This window comes from Oryzias melastigma, linkage group LG14, assembly GCF_002922805.2.
Source record: "Oryzias melastigma strain HK-1 linkage group LG14, ASM292280v2, whole genome shotgun sequence".
Taxonomy (NCBI): domain Eukaryota; kingdom Metazoa; phylum Chordata; class Actinopteri; order Beloniformes; family Adrianichthyidae; genus Oryzias; species Oryzias melastigma.
In genome coordinates, this window is record NC_050525.1 from 26,822,871 (window position 1) to 26,842,881 (window position 20,011).

At 40.8% G+C, this 20,011-nt stretch overlaps 1 protein-coding gene across 1 annotated transcript in view; it reads right to left on the bottom strand.

Moving 5' to 3' along the window:
- Positions 1–465: 465 nt before the first annotated feature.
- The window catches only part of LOC112142652 (F-BAR and double SH3 domains protein 2), a 40,512-nt gene continuing 20,966 nt past the window's right edge, over positions 466–20,011 (bottom strand). Inside the window, exons 6-20 of the mRNA XM_024266162.2 lie at positions 19,489–19,622; positions 16,081–16,135; positions 15,884–16,012; positions 15,679–15,801; positions 14,039–14,134; positions 7,681–7,797; positions 7,193–7,288; positions 6,039–6,191; positions 5,837–5,971; positions 5,665–5,748; positions 3,824–4,007; positions 3,532–3,755; positions 3,253–3,463; positions 3,117–3,175; positions 466–1,756 (exon numbers count right to left, since the gene is read on the bottom strand). Of these exons, the coding sequence (XP_024121930.1) occupies positions 1,673–1,756; positions 3,117–3,175; positions 3,253–3,463; positions 3,532–3,755; positions 3,824–4,007; positions 5,665–5,748; positions 5,837–5,971; positions 6,039–6,191; positions 7,193–7,288; positions 7,681–7,797; positions 14,039–14,134; positions 15,679–15,801; positions 15,884–16,012; positions 16,081–16,135; positions 19,489–19,622 (1,884 nt within the window). The 3' untranslated portion in view covers positions 466–1,672. The remainder of the gene's footprint in view (positions 1,757–3,116; positions 3,176–3,252; positions 3,464–3,531; positions 3,756–3,823; positions 4,008–5,664; positions 5,749–5,836; positions 5,972–6,038; positions 6,192–7,192; positions 7,289–7,680; positions 7,798–14,038; positions 14,135–15,678; positions 15,802–15,883; positions 16,013–16,080; positions 16,136–19,488; positions 19,623–20,011) is intronic.

Below are 20,011 nucleotides of genomic sequence, written 5' to 3' on the forward strand. Positions count from 1 at the left end.
ACTATACACACAAATCTTTAAAAATTACGCACAAATCGGTTGTTGCACAAATCTGATGTGAGACTCCAAGATTGGTGTGTGATGTTCTTAAACCTGCTAGAAAGCTGGGTTTTCTTTCAGTTTTCTTATCAGCCGTTTTGAACTTAGATTGTGAATCAAATCTGGTGAAAACTTGACATTTCTCACTTTATTAAACAGCATGTAAATATGGTTTTGTGTGTAACGAGCGATTGTGAGTGATTTTTATAGATTTGTGCGTTAGTTTTTAAGCTGTTGTAATTTTAATTTCAGCTTGTGTAAATCCTGTTTTTTGAATTTCATAATTTTTGTTCTTATGCAAACATTTTACAAATAAATTATTACGCACTAATTGGAGTGAGTCTATTTTCTCTCCATAGTTTTTGGGTTCGACATGTTTGTTTCTCAGAATGAAACTCCAAACTCACACAAAAGCAGGCTTTGCCGTTTTCATTTCATCTATCTTTACTTCACATTTATTTGTACACAATAAATACAGATAAACGTCCACTGGCGTGTAAATGCGGCGGCCTGCAGCCTCTGCAGAGCCGTCCGCGTAAAAACTGGACTTCCTACAGAACCTCAGGAGAATCAGAACCGTTTTCAGGTCAACGACGACTTCTCTGATGGAAAAGAAACGTTCAGACTTTTTTCTTTTTTTTTAATACATCAGGGTAAAATGCAAACTTCAAAAATAAGTTTGATGTCATTCAGATCTCAAAGAGATCAACCAGAACACAGCAACACGGCTGACAGAACCCTCCTCGGATCAAAACCTCTTTTATTCCTAAACCTAACAGAAGAAAAGAAAAGTTCTGCTATTATTTAAACAAACTTTGTGTAAACTATACGTTTAAAACATAAGAAATAAAGACACTACAACGGCTATTTAAGGCTAAATAACACAAAGGCTGATAAGACACGAATACCATACAGCTGGTAAACAGACTTCAATCAAAATACTGAGGGAGGAGACGGCGAGAAAAAGTGCTTTTCTATGACAGTATGGGTCTACGTCAGCAGCTCGGGGGGCTTCACCGCTTCAGTGTCAAACATCAGACGAAAAAAACGCCAAAATCTGTGAGTGAAAAGTTTATGGGTTGAGAGTTAAAAAATACAAACAAAAGATTGACTTGGTTTTTTTGACAGAAGAACATTCCGATTGGTTGTTTTTTCGGCGCGGAGGACCAGCCTCCGGGTTCTGAGCGGGTTTTGGTTGCATAGATGTGGCGTAAAAATGAGGAGCTGATTCAGAGAATCCATGATGAACTAAAGTATTCAACCATCTGCATGTCTTGAAGGTGATTCCCCAACACTAAGGCGCTTCACCACTTCCTGTCGTCCGTGTTTCTCCAAAAGTAAAAGTGAATCAACACTGACGGATGAGTTCATTCTGAATCAGGAACAGAAGAAACGGGTCGAGTTTCTGACTGAACCAGACCTGAGCTGCTTCTGAAGGGTGACCGCCCACCCCACCGTTCATACCGGATCACCTTTGACCTTTGGGAAGAAATCCCCCCAGAAGATCTTGAAACCGACGAACACGATTCATGTTTGTGATGTGAGAGAAGTAAACGGGAAAGGCACATTGCCCCGCCCCCTCTGCTGCTGGGGGGCGGGGTTCAGGTTTCCTATCAGTCCTTCCGGGCTCCTGTCACACCAGTGTGATCTCCACCTCCTCCTTACGCTTCACCTGGCCTCGAGGATGCTGCTTTGGGGGTGGAGGAGCAGCTCGGACCTGCAGGAGGACAAAACAAAAGCAGCTGGTTGATGGATGTGAACGGAGGTACAACCGTTTGTCTTTGGGGGCGTGGTCAGAAAGCAGTTTTAACCAGACGGTCCAACTGCAGTCCTCTGCAGCTCCAACAGAACAAAACACCCATCAAAGAACACAAAAGGAGCTCTGATTTTTTTATAAACGTCCTCTAAAAATAAAACTAAAGTTTGACTTGAAGGAAGCTCCTCCCCTTCACCGCCTGACATGTTTAGTTTTTTTTCTCAAAATATAACTCATTTGAACCATTAAAGTCAGAAAACCTCCAACTGTATTTGACCAATCAGGCCACAAGGGGGCACCAGAGCAGTAAGCAGCAGGGCTGGCTCTCTCCATTGACTGTTTACGAGAACTGGACTGGCATTTCCAAACAGGAAGTACCCGCCAAAATCCCATAGAGTTCTATAGAGAAATAAACAGTTGTTACTGACCAATCAGATGCCTCAAAAAAGTGGTGGGCGGCTCCTTGCCCCCACATCCAACGATTGACAGATTTTGTGTAGCAATCAAATGGAAGGGGTGTGGCCTTCCAACAAGCTAACTCCTGATTGATGAGAGCAGTTGCCGTGGAAAGGTTAACCACTCAGACAACAGCATGGCGGCGTCCAAATTACAAAAAAAATGGCGGCTAAATTGACTTGATTGGGTCGAAACTGGAAGAAAACCATTTTCTGAGTCTCAGTCCAGTTCTCTTATACAGTCGCTGGTTGTCTTTGACTGTTATTAAAGACGGACAGACTGTGAGGTCACATGACTTTTTTAATTTATCAGGAACTTTCTGAAAATGGTTAAAGAAGCATAAAAATGTGTCCATAAAATGCTCAATCCAAAAGACCACACCCCCTTTTTCTGGGTTATTTTAACAGAATCTTCTTTTATGAACATAAATTAAAAAAAAATTGGAACAGATGGGGAGGTTTTTACCTCAGTTGTGAAAACAGGCGATTTTATTTTGAAGGAAACAGGAACTTCAGTTGTTTGAGAAAGGATTCACCCTGTGCTCATTGTTGAACTGACCAGCGTGAAGCATGGCGTTAAGCATGGCGCTGACAGAGTCCCTCCCTGATGACATAAGTGTGTCTGCTGTGCTGCTTGGAGGAAACACTGTTTGGTTTATTGAAGTGCTCACAGAGCGGTTCCACACCTCCACCGGAAACTACAGACACTTTGAACTTCCTGTTTTCTTTACTGATAATCAATTTCCCATCATTCTTTAGGAGTTTTTGTGCTTTTAATGTTTTCCTTCTAAAAATGTTATTTTTCTATATCTTGATTTAAAGAAATGGTTTTTGTAGTAAAATGTGTGGCTGGATCAGAGACTCACGGGTCGAATGGTGCCCCCTTCAGGGTACTTAGGGGGCTGCAGGGTCCCTTGAGCTGGACCTGTGGGGGCAAAAGTGACTCAGATTAGAAAATCGTATCTCTGAGATCTATGGCTCCTAAAAGCGAGGAGGTCTCACCGTGGTATGGGCTCTTGTGCGGCGCTGGTGGAGGTCGGTGGTGTCCGTTGTGATAGGAGGGCGGTCGGCCGATGGGGGAGGCCGTGGCGCTGCAGGGGCTGGACATGGGGGAGGACAGGGTGGGCGTCTGCAGCGGGCTGCTGTGCAGAGGACCCGGCTGGAACGGGCTGCAGGGGGAGCGCTCGCTCTGACCGGAACCGGAGGGAGAGACCTGAAGACATGAGGACTTTAGCCCAGCGGACGCACCGGGAAAACGGATCAGGAGAGACGGCGGCGTACCTGCGCGCTGCCGGGTTTCTGCCCCTCTCCGTTCTCGCTCAGCCCGGTCAGGTCCTCCACCAGCACCGCAGGGAAGACGCCGACGACGCCGTTAAACTCCCCCTCCCAGAATCCGTCGTCCTCGTGAGTCTCCCTGCTGAGGATCCGGATGATGGCGCCTTCGGGAAAGGAGAGCTCCTCCTCGGTTTGCCCGGCGTAGTCGTACAACGCTTTCGCAAACGAGACTGAGGAGAAGAAAGTTGTATTAAACAAAAGCGGGACACAGAACTCTGTGGGCGGAGCCTCGCCTCACCGCTGGAGTCCCCGTTCACAGAACCTGAAGGCAGCTCGGTTTCGGGCTCAGTGGAGTTGCTGGAGGAGTGGGACCTGGCGTCCAGCGTGGCCAGAGACTGCAGCATGCTCAGCAGGCTGTTGGAGGAGGGCAGCTGCAGGTACTTCTCCGGGACGTAGCCCACCTGACCGCTGCGGTTCCTGGCCTGAAGGGACAGGAAGTGCAGATCAGAAAGGAGGAAGTCTGAGCTCCTCACATCAATCCTGTCAGAGAACCACAGAGATCCAGAACCCGAGAGAATCTATCAGAATGAATCTCTAGAAGAAGCAAGATCTGCTTTTACCTCACCTTAAAACAGGTAAACCTGCACATCACAGAATAACAAACAGGAATCTTCACAAAATCCTCCTTCAGTTTCTCATCTCAAATCAGAGTTTCAGCTTTAGACATTTTCCTCCAAAGCTATAATTTGAAAAGTAAGCAAATAAATCCAAATCAAAATAAAACTGATTAAACTCCTCGTCCTGAAGGATAATCCGAGTCGTTTTAGAGCAGAAGTCTGCAACCTTTGAGTTGATTCCTGACAACAAGCCACAAATTCTGACTTCACCCTTTAGAAAAACAAAACCCTGATTTCTATTTCTGTTATCGTTACTGTTATGATAAATATAAATGAGCAAATACCTTTTTTTGGGAAAATAAAATATTGACATGAAGAGAAAATGCACTTATTTTTCCAAGATAGTTTTTAACTTTTGACATCCTACATCAGAGCTAATTCCTTAAAAATCCTTAAATTCTTAAAAAAAAGAAAAAAACGGTCTCATAATTCTGCTTGAAGTTACTGACCTCTGATTGATTTTCTGTGGATCGTGACGCTCCGAAATCTGTCAAAATGTTTCTGATACATACTGTCCTTCAACTGTTTGCAAATGAGATCAATATTTTTTTTGCTTTAAAGTCACTTTTTAAAACTAAACGTTTTGTTTGTTTTAATCAGAGTCATAGTCAACGACTCCGATTTCAGAGCTAAACCTGTAATTTTGCCTTTAATGAATTTTAACAAATCAACAACTTTGCTATTTTGAATCTCTACCTTATTTAAATCAAACATTTTCAGTCTTAATATATATTTTTAAATATTTTTATATTAATTTTCAGATATTATGCTCCTATAAATATTCTTCTTTATGTTTTTCTTTATTTATCTTAAATGTTTTGTGGAATTCAAGAGCGAACTGCAGAGTAAGAATTTCACTGTACACAGAAACGTGTTTCCGTACTGTTTACATGACAATGAACCCTTTGAATTCTTTGAATCCTTGAAGGATTTCCTTAGCAAAAATGCTCCTTACATTCTATCGGTCATCGATGAATCCCAGATTCATCATTGATTCACATCATCCTGTCTAAGTTTCTTTAGATGAGGGAATATCAGGCGTGTTTTCTACAGAAGAAGTCCCGCTTGGATGTGTAAAGAATGTGGAGTTAGACTGTACCTTCAGCTGGACAGAAACTGCTTTCAAATCTTCACAAATGTTTCCTCTATTTTTGTGCTTCAAGAAGCTGTAATAAAATCCAGACCAACAAAACTTCTTGTGCTGGTTCATTAAATTATCCTGTTTGTCACCTGAAAACCATTGAATCCATTCATCTAGAGATTTTATTTGGAATAACTTGCTGAAAAGACAAATCTGTTCTTTATGTTTTTTTTTCCACAAAATTTAAGCATCTAGAACATAAAAAAAATACAATTTCTTGAGTTACTTTATAAGCTAAACTGACTCTGGAAAAGGTTCTGTGATAAATACAGATAAAAATGTCTGTGGACGATTAAGAACAAGACGAGTGTAGAAGTTTACTTTGACCCAGTCCTCCATGTCTCCATCATCGATGACCTCTAAGATCTCCTGCTCCTCGATGGTCAGCTCATCGGGCTGAGACGCCTGAAAACAAACGAGTCATCGTTCTGACGTCGACCTGGCAGAAACAGAAACTTCCTCCTCTTATATCTGTTCCAGCCAGCTGAGGTACCTTATAGGAGTAGAGAACTTTGCAGGTGAGCGGGTAGTTTTTTAAGGTGCTGGATGGGCTGGAGCTGCTGTCGTCCAGCACTTCTCCGCTGTCCTCCATCTCCTCCTCGTCCTCGCGCTCCAGATCGGCGGTTCCCTGAAGAAAGCAGCTTCAGCAACAGGAGCCAACAGGGAGTCTGAAACGCGGTCTGTGGTGCTCTTACAGAGAGTGAAGGATCGTGGGTACCGAGGTTGTTCCAGCGTTCGTTCTCCAGCTCCTCCATCACCTGGTTCATGGCGCTCTTCAGCCACGTTTCCACGGCGACCCCCGCCTGCCTCAGCAGGTCGAGCCGCGCCTCCGCCTTTGCTTTCACCGTCTGCCGAGGAACAAGAAGAACGTGAGACACTAGAGCTGCAGAGACGAGGAACGCCACAGACCGCGGAGGACAAAGAGTATCTGACAAAAAGAAATGTACGCACAAAGACAGAAATGTGCACAAAGTAATACTTTGTGTATACATTTGCAAATAAATATGAGTCAGTCTGTTTTGGATGTGCATTTTCTTTGCTTTGGATATGAATTTCTCCTGTTGGATGACTGTCAGAAGTACATTACGGGTTCAAGGAGGTCAGAAAGAGAAGGAAAAGTAGGTTTTCTGATATGTTGTGCCAATATATGTACCCCTGCCAGAATTTGTATCCCCTGTAGCGGATGTTGATTTGTTTCGTGACGCTCATATTTTCTCCCCAAAAGCGTAAAAAGAAGGTGGATGTATTTGGGAGTTTATTGTCATATAATTCTTTTTTTCCCACATTTTCTACGTAAAACAACCACAGGGGGTACAGATTCTGTCAGGCCGCAGATCCAGCCTGCCAGAATCTGTACCCCCCAATAATTTGACGTAGTAGGAGCAACAACTATTTTTATTAATCGTCCATTGTTAAATGCTTCCATAACAAAGTTGCTTTCATTAATTGCGTTTCCCATCCTAGATTAGCCAAACAAAGCTGTCATTTTTTAAACATAGAATATGTGGTGAAAAAAAGGCAAATATGACGTTAAACTATTAAAATCCCCAGATTAAACTATATTGTAAGCATCAACTCTAAGAAGACATTTCTAAACCTGAAAACCTCCCAAACACAGCAGATCCTGAATGAACTTCTTTTGGTATCTACAGTTGGCATTTAGGGCTTTTCAATGATACCAGATATGACAGAGTAGAGTTTTGGGAATTGAAGATTTGGTAGATTTAAATAGAAAAAAATGACAGGACAGTTTTTTTTTCCTCTGGTAGTATGGAATGTATTTAGCATTCTAACCAGCAGGTGGCAGTCTGGAGCTGCTCTAGGCAGCTGAAAGTGACCACAGGCTCACCTCTGCCCTCCGCAGACTCTGCCTGGCCACCTCCATCTTGGTCTCCAGCTCGCCGTTCTGCTCTGACGCTTCCTGCACGCCGTACTCCTCCAAAGCCTGCAGCGGAATCACAAACAAGGAAAGCCAAATGTTTACAAACTCGGATGGAAAATCCAAAAACAATAAAGCAGCAGAGCTGGAGCGGAGAGAGCGTGACTCATTTCCCGTCGTTTGATGGCAGCCTTCTGGAAACACTCACCACCAGTTTGACTGAGGAGGAGAAGCTGAGATATGACGCGAGGAAGATGAATGTTTGACCTGCTGCTTCATCATTTCTGTCACACAGACGGACAGCTGCAATAATTTTACGACATCCTGGTTTATTATTAGCAAACTGTCTTATCTCGGCCGACGTCAAAGTTTCAGCTCAGAGTGAAGACGTTTACTTTTCTAGAAGCTCACATCCACTGGAAATGTTTCTGCAGAGAGACGCGTGTTTGGATCCTCACCCTCTGCGTGTGGATGATGCTTTTGTATTCCCGGGCCACGCGGCTCGCCCACTTCCTGGCCTCCTTATCCAGACTGTGGCCCTCTGCCGTTCCGCTCTCCGTCTGCAGCTGCATCACCTTTAATGGATGCAGGGAAAGGTCACCCACACAGGAACACAACAGGTGTCAAGTATATATGCTAGATGTATGTCAGAGTTTTCTTTACGGATTCTGATGTTCTGATTCAAAGTAAATATTCTGGTTGGAAAAATCTGCAAAAGTATTTTTTGAATTTCCTTGGTAACCGAGGCTCTTTGTTAACCACGCCCTAATATGTTCATAGTGTATGTTATATCGTTTGTTCAGCTTAAACCAAGGATTTAATCCAAATCTCTAGAAAGAGTTTAAGGGTGTATTCAGACTGGTAAAATCATTTGTTCTGGTCCGAGTCGACTTAATTTGGTCCGGATCGAGTCCTGAACCTTGTGGTTCGTCTGTATTCAGAATAGGATCGACCAGTTTAGTACCAATGCTTGAAAACAAACCACATGACTAGAGATCTCCTCAGTCAGTCGTTACGGGGGCGGGTCAAAACAAAAAGAGAAAGATGGAGATGCTGCACTTTGCAAAACTTGAAAAGATAGTTTACATATTCAAATGTTTTACTTTGCTGGTCAGTTTTGAACGTCTGTATGAAGGTCAGGTTCACCGGTTATAATGCTACTTTGATACGGCGGAGGCATTCTGCAAGACGGTGACTGAGGAAGCTACAACGAAGTACGGTAACAAGTGTTTGACACATATACATTGTCGGTAAAACTGTGAGAGGCAATGTGTATCGTGTTAAAAATTGTTTTTATGAGCCTGCATTCATCCAACCACAGTTTAATAGTTGCTGTTGCATCGCCAAAGACTGGCTACGGTGGTCGTTTAGGTCCAGTTATTTCGCTCTCAGATCAGATAGTTTTCAGACTGAGGAATCTCAGAGAGAACCGAAGTTCAGTCCAATGGAACCACCTAAAAAGACGGACCAGAGATAAGTTCCTGGTCCCGGACCAGAGTTCACTTGAGTGTATTCAGATTGAAACTTTGTTTATCGGATAAACAAACTCTGGTTCACTTTAAGCGAACCAAATGTCTCCAGTCTGAATACAGCCTAAATCTGTGGAAAGGTCATTTATTTTTTCCCAAAATTCTAGATGGCGACCTCTACGGTGCTGTTGACATGAGGTCAACATTATAAACTGTCAGTGTTTCACAGACAGAAGATGGAGGATCATGTGCTGCAGGATGTGGATATATTTTCATTTCTTAAACCCTTTAAAATCAGAGTTTTAGCTCCAACGTTGACCTTCTTTGGACTACTGTAACTCGTCAACCATTTACCTAATTAACTCCAATTAACGTTGAGACGCTAAAGAAAAGTGTTGGTTCATCAAACCACATAGTTTTTGGATCATTTCTGTGTAATTTTGTTCAGAAAGAGAGAAATGAATCAGTACATTAAAAAGTAAAGCTGAGCTACATTAAACGAGTGAGTTCAGCAGAGAAAACCTATTTTAAGGACTTTTGCAGATTCTTTGATTAAAAAAGTCTGAATTACTGAGTAAATTATGAATTATAAACTTTGAGATTGATCACCACCTTTGATAAATCCCTGGAGCTTTTGTCTTTTAGTCAGGACTGTTTCATGTTGGCAGGATGCCGCTCGGAGGGAAAACTTCCAACCTGAATTCCCAGCAGCTCAGTGATGTTGGTCCAATTCGACTTTTGGAACTGATGTTGAACGAACATCAGTCCAGAAAAATGCCAGCTATTCTTTCTTCTGAGACTAAAGGAAAGTCCAGAGCTATTTCCACTATGGTTCAGCTTTAATCCAAGAAACCGTCCAGAGGGTGCAGGTTGAAGTATGCATGGCAGCCTCAGAGATTTCAATTGTTTGTTTTCACACGCACATATTTTAGGCTAAAAACCTCCACCTGCTGCTGCGAGTGAAGCTGACACAGTTAAAAAAGCACAACAACCTGTGGGGCGTTCATGGATTAAAGGTGTGTTAGAGTTTGTGTAATGTGTGTGTGTGGGGGGGGGATTAAAACTACATATCAATGACTGTATTTGGAGCTAGATTGAGTGACCCCTCCCCATTGACAGTTTACAAGAACTAACACCCCACCCCCCGTTCCAAAACAGGAAGTACCCACTGGTCCCAGAAAGCCAAAATCCCAAAGACTTCTTTGGAACCAGAAGTAAGGCATTTTCTACAGGTGACGTCACAGACGTTTTGTCCATCTCTATATACTGTCAATGCCCCTCCTCCCTAGTATTCCAAACAGGAAGTAAGTACACCTTCTGGCTCCAAGAAGCTGAAATCCCATAGACTTCAATAGAAAAATAAAAAGCTATTATTCAGTAATTCTATTGGTCAGAATAACCATCGTTACTTTCACAATATTTGTTCTGCAGTTCAAATTATTCAAGTTATAAACTAACCAATCAGATGCCTCAGTAAACGTAGGTGGAGCCTGATGGTCCCCACGTAAAACAGTGGTTTCCATAGAAACAGAGACTCAGACTGACTCAGTCCAATCACTGCTTACCATTGATTTCTGGTTCTGTCACGGCGCCATTCGTATTATGATTAAATGGCGACTGGGTTGACTTAATTCGGTTGGACACGGAGGTTTTTTCTGTGTGTGACGTCACACGGACTCGTTCCAGATCTCATATTCAAGATGAGCCTTTTATTTTCATGAGGAAGAACTTTAGGCTGGTCGAGGATCTCTAAAGGCTGTTTTTCTGAAACTAAATCAATCGAGTTTGCTGGGTAGCGTCAACAACGTGGTGGGGGCGGGGTTGGGGGGGGTTAGTGTGTCAGAAAACTGTTGCATAAACTCCTCTGATGTTTGAGCGAGTTATTTTTTTCAGAATATTGACGACATTTAAACATGTCTACATCCTTTCAGATGAGCATCACGGACTAAAATGCGACTCTGCCAGCTCAGATCAGCGGGGTGAGGTTGGAGGGAAAGCGGCGGGGTGGTGGGGGCCAAGTGCACTGATGAGGCCCGCTCACAATGCCTCCTTTTCACAGGGCCCGGCCCACCTCCTGCCCCTCCCTCCCGGCTCGGCTCCATTCCTTACCGGATCCCTCTGTCTGGTGCGAGCGGGGTGGGAGGGGGGGACGGGGGAGCAGGGAGGCTCTCCACCACCAATGTTTTCTTTAGGAACAAGCTGCCGCTTGTCTGACGACCAATCAAAACAACGCCAGCGTTTGCAGTTGGAACAAATTGTCCAGTGTTGTCCGGAGCGGCAGAGGGACGGTGCCGCGGAGGGAAGGTCCGGCAGCCGAGGCCCGCGGTCGGGACAGGACTCCTTTACACTCTGGAGTCTCTATAAATCACTTGGAGATCTGAACACCAAAAGCTGCTCGTAAAACATTTTTGGACTGAAGTTGACATTTATGTGTTTTTAAAAATAAAGAAAGATCCAATGAATTTGCACAGAGGAAGAAAAAATACCTTAAAATAGATTAATGACCTCCAACACTCAGAGCTTCAGAAACAGGTGAGTATAGGTGTCCTGTACGACCACACTCTTAGTCAAAAGTTTTCTTGTAGTTGTGGCAAGAAAAGAAAACTTTCAGGTGTGAGAGAATGACTCCAGGTGATCAAATGGAAGAACTCCACTCTTGGGAGAAGGACGTCACTTCCACAAAAACTTTTGACAAGAAGTGACAAAAGTTTCCTAATGCCAACTTAAGCAATGACTGGGTGTACAAACAGCAGATGAAGTCAGGTGTCAGGTCACTCAAGTGTCCGGCTTATTTAAACAAAGAAATGGTGGTGAACTGCCCCGATATCAAACTACCCACAAGTAAAAACAGAAAGTATTGCCCCCAACTATTACAATTAACTACAGATCACCATTACTTCATATCAGGTTAAACTTTGTGTGATTTTTTTCAATATTGTGTATTGACAATACCCCATTGTGATTGCACCAACCAATTTCTGCAACTTGATCCGATCACAGCAACTTTGTCTCTAATTATAGGCTTTATTCAGACTAGAAAAGTCCATTAGTGTGGACTGAGTCCGCCAAACCCTGCGTTTGGTCTGTATTCAGACTGCCGTCAACCGGACATTTCTGTTTTGAACCAAACCTTGTAAACTAAAACACATGACTAAAGATCTCTTCAGTCATTGGTCAGGAATTATGAGGGCGAGGCAAAGCAACAAGAGAAAAGAATAATGGAAGTCTTCCGCTTTGTTGTGAGTTTCTGTGTCTCATTGTTGCTCCACGTTTGTCTGTGGTTACTTCCTTCCTACTGTGTCTAACATCCCATAATGCCCGGCTACGGTGGCTCAAAGCACTATTCAGACTGAGGAAACTCAGACCGATTGGAAAAGAACCAAAACCACCTCGAAACATGGGTCAGAGAGCGGTTCCTGGTCCAGGACCAGACCGTTCCAGATTATCGGGGGAAACAAACTCTGGTTCACTTTAAGTGAATCAAATGTGTCCATTCTGAACACATTCTTAAATATTTCAACCTGACAAAGTGTCTTTGTATATCAAGTTTAGAAGCACATTATTTTTTTTTTCATAAACTGAGTCAATTTGTTAGAAAATCTAATGATCTTTTGGTAAACGTGGATAAAATGTATTCAAATGATTTGATTAACATGCAGACAAAAGTGTCAAAGTGAACTTTCTAACTGAAACAGCTGTTATATAGTGTTGGTGTTAAATGAAACTAAACTGAAATTGTTGTTTTTTTTCCTGAAAATATATATATTTTTAAATAATGTAAAATTTCATTAAATAATCTTTTTCGTCTCTAAAATTTTATTTTGTGTTAAATTTACAAAACATGCTGCTGTTACACAATCAAGCAGTTTTCACTGTTGTGCTTAAAGAAACATTTACATTTTTTTTACATAAATCTCAGTTTAATAAGGAAGTTTATCAAAAGTATTTCTTGTTGGTCCACAAAAAATGACAAATTAACAAAAATCAAGCTTTAAAATGTGTACGTTAAACTATAGACTTTGGTTGAAAATGATTATTGAAAAATATTGCAACTTTTGGTTGTAACTGCAGGTTGTTTGTGCCAAAACAACCATAAAAAGGGCAGAAAAGGTCCTGGAGGAACTGATTAACGGTGTGGTTGTGTAAGAAATGTGTTATGAAACCTTTCCAAGTTATCACAGCTGCATCCTTTCATCAGAGCTGCTGAAACACGTTTAAGACCAATATCCTGGCATCTTGTTGCCTCTTTCTTGCACCATTTGACATGATGGTAAAGTCAGTTCAGCAACCAAGGAGGGGAAGTTTTATTTATTTATTATTACATGATTATTTTATTATTTACATCAAAAACATCGCTGCATTCTGTCAGAATTAGCCCAAAAGCTATTTTTCCTCTGTAGTCCCTGGACAGGTGTTAAAAACTGTCAACCTAAAAACCTCAAAACACCAATTAAATACACACGCAAAATATATAAACATAGATTAAAAATACGTGTTAGAAAATCAGTACAACAAAATACTCAGAGAGAAGACTTTTCTGAGCTGTTAGTCATACTTTAGTGATTGAAAACAAAAATTACACAAAAATAACTCAAATTATGTATAAGAAAGGGTGAAAATCTAGAAAAGAGGAGAAACTATCAGCCCAAATGAGCTGAAAACATAATCAGGACGCATCCATAAAGGAACCAGAACAACATGGACAGAAGAGCAAACTTCAATTGATCTAATTGAAGTCAACGTTCATCTGGAGCAAAACCAAGTTGCTGCTTTGTTTCCAAGTGATTTCTGTGACATGATATCATGTCTTCTTTCTCAAGAATACCTTAGTTTAGGAAAATGACCCTAAAATCCAGCTCTTCAAAAATGTCTGGACTTAAATCTAACTTACATTTAAAGAAGAGACTCGAACAAAATCCTTCTACAAGAACATTAACCAGGAAGTCAATATCAGCTCCAACTTTCAGCTAATAAAACGTTTCTGCTTCTTAAAGCTGCAAAGCAAATAAATATATAAAGTTTACATCAAAGTTTTAAAACCTAAATTTTAAACTCAGATTGCAGACCTTAATCAACCCTCTTTATTTTCTCTGTTGTAAATGTGAAATAACCTCCGCCGCGTCCCGTGAGGAAAAAATGACCCACAGTCGGGTTTCAGTCTTCAAGTCACAGCTGCACCAGCAGGGATCCAGAGCCAAAAAATATTGTCATAATCAAAGCTGAAGTCCAGCCAAAAGCACAGAGACATTCAGAAATGTGAAAGAACTGAGGAGAGTTGGATTCATCAAAACTACTTAAGACTTAACATCTCGCTGCATCTATTAACCCAAAAACAGTCAGGACTTACCGTGTCCGAGTCGACGGGCTGGTATGAGAAGTCCAGACTCTGCTGGAATAAAGGGTTCTTCTGTACAAACAACTGCTGATGAAACTCCTGGACCACCTGCAGAAATGTGTGGAGACAGAGAAGAAGACGCACCTGAGCAGCAGAATCGTGTTGGTTTGCAGAAGTCCTGAACAAAATCTCAAGACTGCAAAGAACTGATCTGAACTGTAAATTCTCTCTACTTTTTATGTAAAATCTTCAATGATTTTTAAAAAAATAATCAAATGTTAAAAAAAAAAATCACAAAAAACATGACACCACTTAATATAAACAACTGGAGTAATGAGCATCACAAATAATAAATGAAGGATGAAAAACAATCAGTGAATTTGTCATTTAAAAAATATTACAAATTTAAAATTTGCCGTTTTTACATTTTTATTAGAAACATTACAAAGGATTTGTATAGAAAAACTGTTCTTTATAATTTGAGCCACATTACAGGCTTTTTCATTGGAGTGATTAACTGAAGTTTTTGCGCATGAAACCACACGATTATGCAAAAATAACAATATTTATATATTTTTTAGTAGTCAAGAAATAAAACTTTCATAGGACGCTCCTCATACAAGCTAACAGAGTTCTGATGAGAACCACTATTTCCAATATTTGTTCATATTCTGGTCAGAGTAAGAAACTGGACGTCATTTTGGCCTCAGAAAAGCAAAACAAAGTAAAGAAACAAACAGGAAGCGGTAACTGAGGAGACGTGAGTAACTAGAGCCCTTTTAATAAATGATCAGTGGTGATGGAGCTCAGCTGACATACAGGAAAGGAGAAACTTGAAGGTTTAAAAATGGCCGACAGTGAGGCCAAAGCCACCAGATTTGGGGAAATCTTTCTAGAGCAGGGGAGGGCAACTAAGGCTCGGAGGCCACATGTGGATCCTTAAACTATTTAATCTGACCCACAAACTAGAATAAATTATACTGATATTCCTAATTATTGCTTGATTTTCCCTCTATTTAAGGTGTCTTCCCAAAGATGGTTCTATATGGAAACTGTCTAGAAAATGATTCATTCATGTGTTTCTTTTAAAGATTTGTTGTTTTTCTGAAGTTCATGTGTAATTTCTGAGACATTCATTTTTCAGATTATTCCAACAGCACATGAACGCAGCATTTCTTTAAAGTTTCTCTGAGGGACGTCAGTCCGTTGGTGCAGTTGAAACTAAAATGAGAAAAAAGTTACAGTTTTGAATGTTCTGTTTTAAATTAGAATAATTTTCAATCAAAATTAGCACGTCTTTGTCCAAATTCCATGTTTTTCTTTCTCGTACCAAAACACGCCACGCATCTGCTCCTGGTCCGGCCCTTCTGTGGCCCACAAATCAAAAACTTTGCCCACCTCTGCTCTAGAGTGAATCTAACTTGTCAAAAATTTGGCATTGATCAACAGACAGCACTTTTAAAGCCCCATTTATCGAGTTCAACAGCCAAAAAAATGATTTAGGGTTTGGTTACCCTTTAAGCAGCAACACATCAGTACAGTTTGTAGACCTACGACAGCTTCAGAGCATTGATGAATGTAAGTCAAACCTAAAACAAGGATATTCCTCCTTATATGAAGGTTCTGATCCAGCGTGTCACGGACGGACTCACCCCGTTCGAGCTGCTCAGGAGCTGGTTGAAGGTGTCGTGCACCGTCTGGTACGTTTCCAGCTCAGTCTGACAAAGGGAAACCAGGTAATCTTTCACCTGTTCATAGATCCTTCCATCTAAGACCTGCAGGCAGAGAGGTATGTTCAGCTTTAAAACACACACACGTCCTCATTCCTCCATCTCCCGCTGAGAATCCGAGCTTCACCTTGATGCAGTCCATGAGGTCTGTGGTGTAGTAGCGCTGCTGGTGGGCGTTGGCGGCGGCGAGCGTGAGAAGGTAGTCGTTTCTCGCATGGGTGGCTTTGGAGTTGCACTCGTTCCTCTTGGCTTTCAGCTGGAAGAGTCGACGTTTCAGAGAACGGTGGGATCTACAGTGTCTGAGCTCGTTTGCTGGGATCCTACCTTAACGGTGGCCCTCTGGAGGCTGGACTTGGACTGGAAAAGACTTAACCTGGATCTGAAAAATAGATCACAAACGAGAACAAGAATTAGCAGGTATTATAGTTTATTTGATCTTGTTTTATTTTTACCAAAAAGTCAGTTTAGAAAAGTGCTTAAATAGTTTTATACAGGAAGCAGAATACTTGATACACAGTGTGACACGTGGTCATGCTAACAGCTAACAGCTAACGGGCTTGTTTTTGTCCAGATGATGAAGCAAAAGTTTGTTTCAAATCCACAAGTAGTTTCGTAGATCGCTTTCATCCACCGATAACTCTGATCATTAAATGCAGATCAACAAATAAACTGTTTCTTGTCACGGGAACTTCTTTTTAAGGTGTCCATTAACACTTTTTAATGGACACCCTGCAGCCAATCAGCATCAAGTATTTACCTGGACTATGATGTAGCAGAAGATAAAGAGGAAAAGGAAGAATAGAACTGTTTCACTTCAGGAACTAAAATACTAAAGTGAATTCATCACCAGGTTAAAACTGGTGTCTGTGTTTGGAAATATAAGACGAGAAAATAAAAGACTGTAAATAAAAGTTATATGAAAAAACTAAAAAAACGCTTTGAATAATCTCATTATGGAAAAATTGACATTTTTCTTTATTCTTACAAAGTTAAAAGGGTTTAAATGTACTGACCAATATATAAAAAGACAGCTTTGATAAAATCAATACAATTAAAAGAATAAAAGCATCACGGTACCATATTAACTGTATCTGGAATGTCATTGTGTAATAAAAGGCATTAACCCACTTTTAGTACCATTTTACTCATAATTAGATATTCATTAAATGTACTATTACAATAGAGTTACCAAACAGAATTGTATTTTTAATCAGACACTTTGAGGTTTTTTTAAAGCTATGACTCAAAAAATAATTAACCCAAAAGTTCTGTTTCCTGTTTCTTTGACAAAAACATTTTGTTTTACATTTTGTGTTCCAAATATTCTACAGTTATATGACGTGTTTAAACTTAGGAATCATCATTTGCTGGTGCTATTTGTTTTATTTTATTATTTATTTTTATTGTTTTGAGAGAAGTGTACCAATGGTTTTATTCATTAAGTAAGAGGCAGAAATAAAAGGTTTTCTTGTTTCTGTTTCCCTTTTTTATCATAAAAAAATAAAGTTTTCTTGCTGATGTATTTTTGTGGGAAACAAACAAATAAACTAAAAGTGTAACCTTGTTGTTTTACAGATCTCTATTGTAATTGTTGCTGCTAATTGGAGCCACTTTTAAAGGAACGTGAGAATCTGCTCCCATGTTTAACAGGTAATGTCAATTAATCACTTTAGACTCTGAAAAGGTTTAACATCTTTTGTGTGAATACATTTAATAAAATAATTGCCCTGTATGTTAGTTTAAAATGCGTTTTGATACATTTATCCTCATAGATTTTGTTTTACTTTAAAAATGAAAGTGTTTGTTAAAATTGAATTATGAGAGCTTAAATCCATATTGTCGAATGGTTCTTAAATGTTACTTTCATGCCTTTATATGAGCTGCAATGTTACAGCTCATGTTTTCTCTTTTGGCTTCGTCAGAAAAACCTGAAGAATTATAAAAATAAAAAAAAGTATCAAAAATTCAGATGAGCTGAAGACTGCAGGTTAAAGGATAAAGCTGGTTTCTGAGCATGCCCAGTAACTATGGAGGAAGGAACTCTCCACAGCAGATTAAAGAGCACAAACACACTAAATAAACGTGAGTATATCCGCCTGTTTGTGCACTCATAAAGTAAAGAGCGTGAGCAATAAAACTGCTTCAGTCGGATGACCCGACAGTTCAACAGTTAATCCCTTCTGACAGGAATTCTTCATGGAAGTCTGCCTCATGCTTTCCCGATGGGCAGAAAAATGTTTGCAATGTTGTGAGTCAAACTGTCGTGTCGTGCCAGGACAAAGATCTGCAGCTTCTCCAAGTCGAAATATTCTGATTTCTGTTTTCTTACTCGACAGTTTTGCTTTTTGAAGAAAAACTGTTTCTGAGGTGAGATTTTAAGACATTCACTCCTAGAACGGATGCAGGACAGGAAGTTGTTAAACTGGGTCACAGATGGAAGTACTGCTGAAAGCGTCCATCACGCAGTAGATGGTGAAGCTCAGTGTACCTGAAGACCAGGGGTGTTTAACTCAATCGCACAAGGGGCCAAAATCCAAAACACACCGAACAGGACTAACAATTATTGAACACTATAAAACTACATTTTTAAAACTTTAAAGATGTAACTTTTTAGGATGAATATGAATTAAAAAAAAAGGAATATTATTCAAGAATAAATCAACTTTAAATGAGGATTTATGTAAAGACTAAAATGATTGATCTGAAAGATAATCTGCCTTGAGTGACATTTTATGAGGAAAATAAAAATCCTGTAATTTTTCCTTTATAGAACGACTTCTACAAATCAACGACTTTGTTTCCTTAAATCTTCATCATCTGTAAACAAAAATATGATATTTTTGGATTTTTTCTGGTAGCAGGATTTTATTTTAAATACAGATTTTTCAGAAACCGGAAGCTTAAAAATGTCAACTTCGGCCCCATTTGGACCGGTCCGTGAAAACATTGATTTAAACCGGTCAGTGGCCTGAAGACGGTTGGAGACCACTGATCTACAAGGTTTGGAGGGATGAAAAAAATCGGTTTGCCGCGCTCTCATCTCCTCTATGTCGTATAAGTGTTCACTACGACAGCATACCTATGGTAAAACATGAACTTTAGCCTTTACAGGTTCACCGAGCGGTCTATGACCTTGATATTTCACATGTGCCCTGTACAGGTTTGACCATCTGTATCCACCCGTAGGGCAGCTGTTATTAACGCTTTAGTGAGCACGGTTGATTTAAAAGTGTCTTTCAGCTGCTCAGGACTTTGAAGTTCATTGGTGTCTCATGATCTGAGCAGACGGGGGTCTCGTGGGTTCAGGTCCGGGATGATGAAGGTCAGCTGGGTGGAGGTCAGGACTAATTCAGTTACTGCAGATCCTGAGGTCTGTTTTCCATCAGGAGGAATACCAGAGTCGTGAAGCTGAAGCTCTCACTGGACACCAAAGATGGAGGATAACTAAGAAGGCTAAAGGTCATTTTATATGATGTCACTTTTAAACTGAAACCTCCTTAAACCCATTCGAGTGTCAGATCAACATCTGAGCTTGAAATGTTTATGAGTTTAGTTTGAGGTAAAAATATGATGAGGATGAAAACCTCCAGCATTAAGATAAAAACGTATTTTTAAAACCTTTAACCCTGTTTTTAAATGTATACACTTAGTTAATCCCTCAAGCATCATGACTGGAGCAGCTGGAGTTCTGACAGTTTAATCTCAGACTGTTAAAAGATCAGAAGATCGTACTTGGCTTCCAGCTCAGCTTTGTCCCGCACAGCCTGCGCCATCAGCTCGGCTTCCTGGTACTTCTTCCTGCTCTTGGAGAGCTCCTTCACCGACTCCTGCAGCTCGGCCTGCACCACCGTCAGCTGCTCGATGCACTGGCCAGGAAGAAAACGGAGAAATGCAAATTCATGCAAATGGAGCTGGCACTGCGTCAGCAGCAACCCATGCAAATGGAAATCCAAAAACAGGTGAGCTGCAGAATGAGCCACGCAGGCTTGGACAGAGCTCACATTGAAGGGTGAGGGGAGAGGGAGCAGAAACCAGAGGGAAGATCTGGATCAGTTCCTGACCTCAGGAAAACCTCCAGATCACAGCTGGACGACGAGTGAAACACCTGCTTCCACGTCCACCTCCACAGCAGGTGAATCATTAATCAGAACGTCAGAGTTTCTAATGTTTGCATTCACATCAAAGTAGGGCTGCCACGATTATTCGACTAATCGACGACTAATCGACGATTAAAATAGTCGACAACTATTTTGGT